The sequence below is a fragment of the Meleagris gallopavo genome, chromosome 17, assembly GCF_000146605.3.
Source record: "Meleagris gallopavo isolate NT-WF06-2002-E0010 breed Aviagen turkey brand Nicholas breeding stock chromosome 17, Turkey_5.1, whole genome shotgun sequence".
Lineage (NCBI taxonomy): Eukaryota > Metazoa > Chordata > Aves > Galliformes > Phasianidae > Meleagris > Meleagris gallopavo.
In genome coordinates, this window is record NC_015027.2 from 11,408,617 (window position 1) to 11,419,933 (window position 11,317).

An 11,317-nucleotide genomic window follows, 5' to 3' on the forward strand; every position below is an offset into this window, starting at 1 on the left:
CGGGCTGCCCTTCTCGAGCCCAGCGGTGTCCGTACGGTGCCGGCCCGTGGCAGCGGGGTCGGGCGGTCGCGAAGCTCAGCGCGGGGAGCGGAGAGGGAGTGAGGGTTAAAAGTAAGGAAGAAGGGTGCTGTGTGGGTGCGGGACGAAGAGGTGCTGCGGTGCGGCGCTGCTCGGTTGGATGCAGGTGCCGGGAGCGCTGCTCCGGGCTGCGGGGCGGTCGCTGAGGAGCGGTTTTCCTTCGGGCCGTTGCCACACGGGTGGGTTTCAGTCCCACGCTGTGCTGCTGCAATGCGGCCCTTCCCTCCCTGGCGTCCTGCAGGACTCGAGATTCCCCTCCTCCTCCTCCTCCTCCTCCTCCTCGGGACTCCTTTCCGTCTTTAACATAACTGTCGCAGCACGCAGAATGCTCACGATCTTGTTTAAATTCTAATCGTACAACAAAGAGCTCCTTCCCGACATGGGTTGGAATAATTCTTCAGCGACAGAAGGGCAAAGGTGTTTGAATGAGATGAAACTGAAAGCGAATGGGGCTGAAAGCGTGGAATGGCGCTGGGAATGCAGGACGTTTCTGGGCATCTCGGAGTCCCGCTTCGTGTCCCTACAGCAGCTGAGCCTCTGAATGAATGCTCCTTAACTTCCCATGCGATGTCGCAGCAGCGGCTGCTGCTTCTGCACAGAGAGTTTGCCAAAACAGTGCTGATTGTCCTGGTGCACCTGTGGCTGTAAGGCAGCAAATGGTGAGGAAACCAAACAGTAACACAATGGTGGAAAAATTCATCCGCAAACAGTGATTGCTGAAGGCTTCCTTGCATAGGTATCAAATTAAGGCCCATTTTCTGCACAATTTAACTAGATTTTGTTTTCTCAGTGTTTTACTGCAACTGTCCTTCCGTGTAAGGTGCACGTCAGTCAGCAAGCTGCTGTCTGCCAAGAGAGGCTTCTAATGAATGCCCTGCTACTGTTTCCTGGGCAGAACTGACTCCTGTTTGGAGAATGGTGATTTAAACTGCAAAGTGGGGCTTCAGATGATCTTCTCTTGGCTCCAGATTAATCACCGAACAGAAGTTGAAGCTGTAGCATTAGACAGCTGGCTCGGAGTTTCTTCTTTTTCAACAGACGCATTTTTCAGGAGTAAATTTAATCTGCAATCTCTGCGGATGTATTTCGTGCCTTTATGGAATCTCTGTGCTAAGTGTTTGCTACACTGACAGCAGGGGCTCTGTCTTGTCATCACAGAAACGCTGATTTATTTGCATGTAAGGTATTCTTGTTAACAAGGGAGGATGTTGAGCACCCCTCACATTCAAATTAGAACCATTATCTTTGTGGATGATCATTTGTGCAGCTGGTAAAGAGTGACAGCTTTTTTAAGTCTGAAAACCAGGGAGCATCCTTATTCTAGTTCAGTCCTGACAAAACTCCTCAGGGTAACAGAAGAGATGGTTTAGGGATGCAAAATATTTTCTGGAAACCATGAATTTCAAAAAGTAACTCTTCGGTCTGAGTTTCTCTTGTTGGAAGGGGCGATGGCTGCACTTTGGAGACTGCCTTCAGTGGGAGATGGGAGCCTGAAGCTGCAGCAAGCTGCGACTGGAAACGTAATGCTGATAAGTAGTTTCAGTGTGTTTCAACACCACGACAAAAATAGTGTAACTTTTCTGGTTTGCCATGATAGTTCAACCTGTACAGCTAAAAGCACCATCTAAATCACGATCTTGAAAAACATGTGCTGGCTTGGTGTGTCATTCTCTGCATTACATCAGGTGAATAAAGGAATCTCAGAGAAAGCCCCATTCTTCCTGACGATTCCCACCAGGCAGCGAGGTGTTCATCAGCTGCGTGTTTTATCTCTGCGCAGCAGCAGGGTGCAGCACTGGAGTGGTTCCTCTGCTTCCAGCAGGCACTTTGCAGACCCATTCTCCCCTGTCAGCATTGGTTCAGGTTCTTCTGCCTCAACTCCACATCAGATCAGTGAGGTTCCACTTGCTGCAGCTGAGTTCTTTTGGACTGAGATGCTGCAGAACCCCAAATCTTCGATGCTTTCGAGAAATTGCGTTATATGCGTGTGCGGATTTCGGATGGTCATCCCTAAATTTTACTGTTTATAGCAAGTTCCTAAGCTGCCTTTTAAAGACTCAGATTTCTGGAGTTCTGTAACCTAATGGTCAGCTAAAAAACTGATGGAAAAAAACGGGAAAGAGATCAGCCTGCCTGATGTCACCACTGCAGGATCAGGCGGTGCACTTGCTGCAGGCATTGTGCGACTCGAGGCTGGGGTAAAAGAAAATAGGAAAAAAGGAAAGGCGTTGCCTCGCAAGCTTTATTTTTGTCTTATCAAGGAACTCTTTAAATTAATCTCCCCTCCTTTCCTCCTCCACAAAAGAAAACTGTAAAAAAAAAAATAATAAATAAATAAATATACATATATGTACATCTGATACTGACTTGTTGACTTATGTTGTGAAAAGCTGTACAAAATTTCTTCCAGTTTACGGCAAGGCAAAAGTAATCAAAACTATTCCTTTAGGTAACTGCTAGCTCTTGTGACAAGAGATTTACAGCTGCCTCTGTGAATAGAAGACTGATGTTGGCTCACAGAGGAAACGGCTGCTGCATGAAGAGTGAACACCACCAGTGAATGAAAAATGTTTGCATAGGAATTACATCCTCTTAGCTTTCATAACTCAAGCCTTCTTACATAAATGCCAGAGCATTTGGTTCAGAAAGCAGAACAAGAGAGGGCATAGTAGGGCTTCCTGGAGCCTGTGTGTGTGTAAAGGAAAGCCAGAGCTTCGTGTCAGCATCCCTTTCAGTCACAGCCTGCTTCTTACTCGTGTTCTGGCTCATATCTATCTCTTGCCCCATTCATTGTGGCTGGTGTTTTATCAGGGGCAGCATCTCAATGGCATCTGCAGAGGAAATTATGACTTTAATCTGATGCTGAGGGGTAATTTTTGGTCAGTCGATGGACATGTTCTGGATGATCAGCACTTGGTGGCACGAGTAGATCAGCATCTCGTGAACTGAGTTCAGATGGTGATGATCAAATCACTCTGTGGAGCTGCTTTTCTGCTCATGTAACTCCTACTGACTGACACACTGTGCTTTCTTCCTCAGCAGGTGTTTGTGGTGATAAGATGGAGCCTTCCCCGTTTAATAGAAGACAATGGACTTCTCAGTCTTTGAAAATCACTGCAAAAGAGCTTTCTCTCGTCAACAAAAATAAGTCATCAGCTCTTGTGGAAAGGTTCTCCAGGTAAGTACTGCGAGGATTCTGAACACAGTCTGCGTGGGGAGGTTAAAGCTGAGATACTGAACGACTGCTGCTTCACTGGTGGTTGCTTTGCTTCTCTAAAATAATATTGCTCTGTGGGCATTTGCATTTCTGGTTCAGTATAGCTGTGCAAAACTGCTTTTAGTTGCTGACGTTGTTTCAAATATCAGAGTTATAATCTCTTCTTTCTGCTGTCAGAAAGTGTGTGATTACAGTTAGATTCAGAGGATATAGTGTTGGAGTGTAGGCAGCTACTGCTGATGGACTTTACTTCATGAAAAATGGGATTTTGCAGCTTCCTGAGCTGTATGGGATTCTCACTTAACGTGGGAGCTGGGCAGCCAAGTGACCCAGACTTGCATTAATAGTGTAGCGTTGTTTTATTTAAATCTTGAGAATGGGAGAAACTTTCTGGAGTCAACAGAGGAAGGATAATTACGTTCTGGACTTCACACAAACAGAGATGTTGCTCTGTAAGTACCCTGTCCTAGGAGAAGCTGCTTGCTTTGACCAGTCTCGTTAAGGTAATTTATTCACTCATTGAAACTTGATTACAGAACCTAGTCATCTTGCTAAATGTTGGTAATCCTTTGGAAAGGGCTTATTGGAAGTAATCCAAACTGCTATTCCTTAATCGAGTGGAGTCCCTCTACATAAGCAGCGTCAGTTCCTTGCAAAAACACAGCACTGCTTACTGGCTTTGCCAACTCTGACACTGACAGAGAGGAGTGTTTTTTTCTAAATTGTCATTACCTAAATATTTGTACGTGGAAATATTTTTTTAATCCCCATAGTGTTTAAATTATCAGTTTTGCCAGGTCAGAGACATGCAAATTTGCAACAGCAGAAACTTAAACAGTGTGCTGCAGTGGGCTGACTGACTGAGTGCTGCCTGAAACTTTTCAGTGCTTGTTTATGTTTTCCAGTTTGCACTTCCATCCCCATGTCTCTGTTGATTTTTCCAGTAGTATTGATCTCTATTCCTCCATAAACTATTTTCTCATCGTGTCTCATTCCAATTTTGGAAGCTCTGCAGTATACAAGACACAGGTTAATACATCTGTATGAATTAAAGAAGGCCAGCTACAATTCTTCAGCAGCTTTCAGTCTGTGCAGTAAATGCAATTTCTAGAGCAGCAATAAACAAGAGTGCAATCTGTTTGATCTTCTGCATGAGGAGAGAAGAAACCTACATAGGAGCACACAATTCACAAAAGGAAAACAAAGTCACTGAGGTTCATCAGCTGTAAGACAGGTATTTGTGTGTAAGTTTCTTCTTCCTTAGGAAGAACCTGGTTCTTCTAAGGGGCTTTTTTTTCCTTAGTGCCCCTGATATACATTAGTTCTTGATTTGATACCAGCCATTATTTAAAGTCTGAAGCTGATGACTTATAGTTTAGTGACTCATTTTTATGGCCTGTAGCATATTCATAGTTTTATCAAAAGTTGAATTGCACAGATAAGAAAGAGCCACAGACAAGAAAAACAGAAACACGTTGAGAGGTGATTCTTTTCTTTGAAAAGCACAGCTTTGGTTACAAATGGCAAAATGTGTCTAATCAGATTAATTTGTGCATTTCAGAAGCAAAGTGCAATCACTGTGTGCAGTGTGCTGATCAGTGAGGTCGGTGTGCTCCGTCCCAGCAGAGTGGCATGCAGATTGCTTCTTAAAGGACTTTGATTCATGATCCAGGGTAGCTTATCTTCAGAGGGCTGTGATTAACGTTTCCACTGCTGGGGTGGTTCAGCTGCTCATGAAGCAACTGCTGAATTGGTGCAGTTTACCACCCAGCATGGTACGATAAACTGGCACTTATGTAGATTTTCTGTGTATGCCAAGCTGTAATTTGTTACGGTTCAGCAGCTGCTGTATAAATAGCTGAGGCAATATTCCTGTGAGGGGACACAGCAGACAGCTGGGTGGGAGAAACAATACAGCTATTCCAAGGTAAACTGCCTTGATTTGAGAATGAGAGTGCTTAGCTAATAAAAATTATCAGCGCATGTCATTACTGTAAGCTGGATGACTCAAAACTGTCTGTCATTTCGCATTGTTCAGGTGCTATTCACTACTGTTTTTTCCAGCCTTGGGTTTTATTTAGTAGGTCTGGTAAGTGCACAGAGTCCTAGGTGGAAATGAAATCTCAGCTTTCTTCATGATCATTCAATATTCTAATTTAAAACTGTTGTGTTGTTGTTTGTTTTTTTCTTTTTTCTCCTTCCTATATCCCAAAGGTATCAGAAAGCAGCTGAAGAAGCCACGTCTGAGAAAAAAAGAAACGTAAGTATCTGTTTCCTAGACAATAAGCAACCAGAATGGATCACCTGCATGAAATGTTCCTGTGGCAGTTTATTTTGGAAATATCAAAGCTGTTGCTGTGCATCCTACGGAAGACTCAGACACAGTGTCTGCCTTTGACCCATTCCCTCTTCTCTTTAGACTGTGAATGAAAGGAAAGAAAATCAAGTGACTTGCCCAAAGCTATATGTTGAATCACCAGTTCGCTCCTAAGCAAAAGGCAGAACGAGTTGGCTGTCATTTCTAACCACAACCTCTTTGTTCTTAGCTGTAGGCAGTTATGTGGTACCTCTTCCTTTCTCAACTAAATTTAAAAGTCTGCTTAAAAAGAGGCTGCCTGCCTCTCTGAAATCTAGCGTGCATCTCTTTGATAACTGCAGAATCCGTTAAGGGATCTTCTCTGAAATGCTGCACAGAGTTCAAACTGTCCCTGGATGTGGGAGAGCCATCATTTTTGGCTCTGCTGGAGCCCTGCATTCCCACTGCATTGCACTTACTGCCATGGGGTCAGGAGACCCTGATGGAAGACCAGGTGTTCACAAGCAGACCTTTTAGTTTTCATTTTAAAAGACCAGCAATATTTGCAGGATATATAGGTATGTTTTTGCTGGAGCATGCTTACTTGATCTCTGCAATGCTTCAGAAGTCATTTTACTTCTCTCTGGGATGCAGGAGTGATAAAATAAGTGTTCTAAAAATTATTCCCCAGTCTTAAGTTTACTTCGTTGCTTCTATGATCATGAATAGGCAAGTCCCAAGCAAAAATGACTGGGGCTATAAAGTATGCCTGGGCTTCTTAGCAATATGTCTCATATGCTAGAGGTGAAAACTTGCTGTGCAGTTACAAGTACTTCTGTTACACTACAACATTTCCCTTACAACTTTAGTACCTTCTTTTAAGTACAGTTAGCAAGTGAGCTGATCTTTTTGAAGCCTACATGGATTCAAGTTAATTTGCAAAGCAGTGTTCAAAATGTGACCAGAAGAGTAATGGGGTGAGAGACTTAAATCCTAATATAGCTGCTAATCCTGTTTAATTCCTGTAAGCCTTGCAGACCTGCTCCACTTGCAATGAGTCTGATACACAGTGGACTCCGTAAGGGAGGGACAGCAAAAATGCAATGCTGGCAGGTAATAGATTTGAATGAATCAAACGTGGGCTGGCCTGTTACTCTGAGGAGAGGTAACTGCTTGGGAGCAAAATTAACATGGAAAGCATTTGAATGTTCTCCATGTATTACCATCTAACTCACAGTGGTAAGGCAGCGCTTGTGCTTTGTGTGAATGTTTCCTGTCCGGAGCTTTCAGTGTGTTGAGTGAAACAGAAGAGAAAGTCCAGCAAATGATCTGGTATTTATGAATGGGAGCAAACAGAAATATCTTGTCTGTGCCTTGCTTAAGCCTTTCTCTGCATGGTACAAAATACTGAAGCCAGATCTGTTGTAAGTGAAATGCTTCTGTTTAGTGCTAGCATAAATGCAAAAGATCAAAAAGTACTGGTTTTTGGAAGCTAATCAGTGGCTTTTGGGAAGGGTTATTAATTGTTGTCTTCTGAAGCAGCTGGAAGACATTGCAGCTCTTGGCACATCACACATCTCTGTGGCTGCTGCTGTTTATTTGTTCCGGGACTAGAGACCCTTGTTATGTGGATTTGGGTCCCCTTCCCTTCGTGTGTGGATTCGAGCCTTTTGTGTGTCATTTAACTCGTTAGACCTTGACTCCCTTTTTCCTTATAAGGCCATCCTGTTTGCTCACTTCCTGCTTTAGCTCCTGACTTTTCTCTTCTCCCCCCTCCTTCCTTTCCTATCCTGGATGCTTTCTCCATGTGGCACAGTTGTAACTATTCACAGCTGTCTGAAAAAGCAGAGAGCTGAGCTCAGTACTGAGCCTTTAACTTCCTTTCTCATAGAAAGGAAGTGCTTCATCAGGCACATAACTGGAATTTAACTTCTTGTTCTTTCAGAGCACAGAAAATCTTCCCCCTCATTTTAAGAGAGGGAATCTGAGCGTCCTAAAGAAGAAGTGGGAGAATCCAGTGCCGGGAACGGAATCTCGGAAGGAAACGCTCCGAAGCAGCTGTGCTGAGGGTAGGCACAGGGTCGAGAGCCCCGAGCTGGGAGTTGGAAGCAGCCTTGCTTTTTCCTCAGACACAGAGCAGATCCCGGCAGCCGGCACAGCATCTCACATCCAGGCCTCTTCTGGCACCCCTGGTCAGCTGCAGTGTCCTGGTGTTGACAGCAGAAAGTCTCAAAGCCACTCACAGGAGAGTGGTAAAATGGAAAACTATCTGAGAGAGTCCAGAGAAGTGGAAAAGCCCGAAGCCAGTGAAAACACAGAGTCTTCAGGGAAGATAGAGAAGTACAGCGTTCCGCTGAACAAGTTAAAGATGATGTTCGAAAAGGGTGAAGCAGCCCAGCCCAAGGTAAGGATCTGAGTGTGCAAATCTGAAGGGAAACTAAAACTGCTGCCTCCTGGGCATCGGGAAAAATCCCCGGAGGGAGTGGCTCAGAGCTATTGACTGAGTGATTGTATTCATTGTTTTAGTTGAAAGATAGCATAGCTGCTGTTAATAACTTATTTGAGCTGTATGAATACGTGTGGAGCGCTGCTTTGCTTTGTCCATTGCTCGTTGCAGATGTAAGATGAATTTGCTTTTGATAGAAGGTTAACGTTTAAAATGAGAAAAATGTGTGGAATTCATTAAGATTTTTTTTTCAGAGCGTGAAGGGAGTGTTTACCTCCTGTGAAGATGAGTTATGTAAACATGAATTGTGTCAAAATCGATGTGGTTGTATCTAAAGTTGAAGAGAGCTCTACAGTACCGGCAGGCGCAGTTGAGATGAATGCGCTGGCAGAGCGAAGAGCTTTGTGTGTATCCGTGTGTGTGTGACACGACCAGATGTAGATTTGTGTGTATGGAAGTGCTGTGAAATACCTCCGTCTTTTCCTCTCTCTTCTCTCATCTCTGTATCCTAACAAACGCTTCTTATCAGAAAATCCTCGCAGGGATAAAGCAGCAAAGATCGCCACACGAGCTGCTGCCTTCACTCGTTTTGACTTGCAAATGCACAGGGCTTGCATTTTCCTACAACTGCTCATGAAATCTGATGCTGCATGTGGACTGCAGACTGCGTGTCCCGGGGGAGAATTGCTTAACTAGAAAATGAGTTGCATATGCCATTGACTTGCAACATAGTCCCGAGGCTGGTGGAGTTTCCAGTTTTCTCATACTTTCCTATACTTCTGGCTTTGTTTTACTGTGGGTGATTTTCTTGCGCTGTTGAATAAAACTAGCAGATTTTGTACAAAGGTTTTTTAAAACGTGTATCAAGAGATTCGGAGGGGCAGCTCTTTGGTAAAATAAGTTTGGGGTCTGTATAGGATAATTGCACAGCTTAGATTTTGTAGTCTTTGTCATTCTCCAAGAGCCACCCATGCTATCAGGGCTGTTTTGCAGGGTGGGACGTGGAGGGTGAATTCCTGATAGCACTTCTCTGAACCTCTGCTGTAGGATTAATCCTTCAGGATCCCTCAGGAAAGTACCATTCTGCAGATGGACGTGAAGTAATTTTGTCTTAGCCTGGGGAATAAAATTGTTTTGGAGATGACTGAATCTGGAACTGATAATTCTCTTAAGCTTAGTCATTTGAATGTGGTTGAAATCTGAGTGAATGCAGTAAATATCATACAGTAGATATTAAGTTCTCCAGGTTAGGTTCAAATCCTGTTCCTATTCCCAGTTAATCTGGTTACTTTGTAATTTTGGAAGGGAAAAGGCACCAAGGGCTCTGAAGTTTAAGTCGGGGGGAGGGGTGTCTGATTAGAAAGCACTATTGTAAGGTTTCTGGTTCTGGGATTTTATCTGGGGATTGGAGGATGATGTCATGTAGTCACGTACAATGAAGATAGATCAGCGCTATGGGGACACAGATCTTTTTCACTGAGGTAGGAACTGACTGCAGGATCTGCAATTCTCTCTTCCATTTATACTCTTCCTGAACCCTGTTGGTTGATGAACTCCTGGCTTAAGTGCAGGCAAGGCTTCCTTCACCTGAGAAATGGTAATTTTCCTTGGTGTTTGCTTCAGTCTTATGGTATAAGCACTGCCAGAGCTTTCCTGACAAAAACATGTGTATAAGCTATGTGGCAACATGGCTGTAGCTTCATGGCAGTAAAGATAAAATAACTCGCCTGGTCGCTGGGTAAGTCCATGGCAAGATTCCAGGTTACTGCCTGGACTTCCTGACTTGATCACAGACTCTGCACAAACCTATTTTGATTTTCAGGGCAAAACTCTCTCAGTTTATTCATCTATTTGTTCAGATTTTGCTCTGTCTTCTACAACTCCGACATAAGGCAGATCATTTTCTTCCACAAAGACACAAATACTTCTGAACACATTGGTCTAGTTTGCCTCAGCGCTAAGCAGAGGCCAAACATTGGGTCTTTTATCAATTTCAAAGAATTCTTCCTGTAAGTGATTGCAGAAACATACCCAAGGAAGATCAGAAGAAAAGAAAGAGCAAGCAGTTCTGCAAGGCTCATTTAAAAAGCTATCTCTATGTAGGTTTGTGTTCTTCCTTTAAGGCAAGAACTTATTATGCCTTGTGTATTTAACCTGATGCTCAGGGTCACATTTGACACAGTTGTCTATAATGAAATAGGTGTAACTTCTTTTTGGTCTTTTGCCCAACAGCTCCTTGTGCCCCAGGCGAAATGCTGTTAACTCTGTGGTACCTCTGCGCTCCTTCTTTTGTCTTAGAACACTGGGGCTTTCCAGCCATGAGGAATATTTTATTTCATTTTGCAAGCAGCACAAGCTGCTGGAATAGTGGCCCACCCAGAATTATAGAGGGAACCGAGTGGGATAAGCCTAAACCAGGGAGTAAGGGATTCCTTCATGCTAACGGCGTTACCTTCCATGCACCCTAATCAGCCTAATTACTTGTGGTCAGGCTGTTGGTGGTAATGGAGAAAGTCTCTCACCTTCCTTTTGGTAAACATTTTTCACTTATTACTGTGCTTTTTTTCTTCCACGGTGTGAGACTATTGATATAAAATCTACGCAACATCAGCTTTACCCAGTCTGTTTTTTTTTTCCCAGAGAGATACTGATAGTTTCTTCCAGTGAAGCTGGAATCCAGACACCAGATCTAAATTTCTTAAGACTTTTGTTCCCCAGCAGTGGAGTCTTCCTCGTGAATGCTGCTCACCAGTTCAATTTCCTGTGTGTCTGTACTACAAACTCTGTTCCATTTGTAGCTTCATCAGTCCTGCTGTGTGCAAGAGAGTGTATGTGATCCATATAACAAATTAAAAAACACCCACAGCTTATCTGAATTCACCAGTTCAGAGTTTCAAGTGGGCTAATAAACTTGGTTTTTCTATCCTTACAGCATCCTCTCTTTCTGTGTATTTTGCCTATAACAATATTTTCTGTATGCTAGTGAAAAGCTAGACCCTTTGTAGGGCCAATTTCTGAGCTGAGAGAGCTTCAGATGTGTGGGCTGAAGGTGACATGAAAGCAGGCATAGGCTGAAGAAGAATCATCTAAGGATAGTTTGCTCAGAATAAGGAATCTGCAAGTTCTTACAAGTGTGCAGGCACTCCCAAACTGAACCTATCAACGCACTCAGTGGAAGGAAAAGGCTTGTCATAGCTAAGCTCTTTTCCAGTAAGAAAAGTTAACAAAGCCTTAAACCACAGAAATAAGAAATATTTCCCATGCTAATGGAAAAAAAAAA

The 11,317-nt window shown here is 43.6% G+C and overlaps 1 protein-coding gene across 2 annotated transcripts in view; it reads left to right on the forward strand.

The window, feature by feature from the left end:
- The first annotated feature begins 3,117 nt into the window (after positions 1–3,117).
- LIMA1 (LIM domain and actin binding 1) overlaps positions 3,118–11,317 on the forward strand; it is a 19,707-nt gene continuing 11,507 nt past the window's right edge. For both annotated transcript variants that reach the window (XM_031556036.1, XM_031556037.1), the window contains exons 1-3: positions 3,118–3,256; positions 5,510–5,555; positions 7,537–7,995. In XM_031556036.1, the coding sequence (XP_031411896.1) occupies positions 3,138–3,256; positions 5,510–5,555; positions 7,537–7,995 (624 nt within the window). In that variant the 5' untranslated portion in view covers positions 3,118–3,137. The remainder of the gene's footprint in view (positions 3,257–5,509; positions 5,556–7,536; positions 7,996–11,317) is intronic.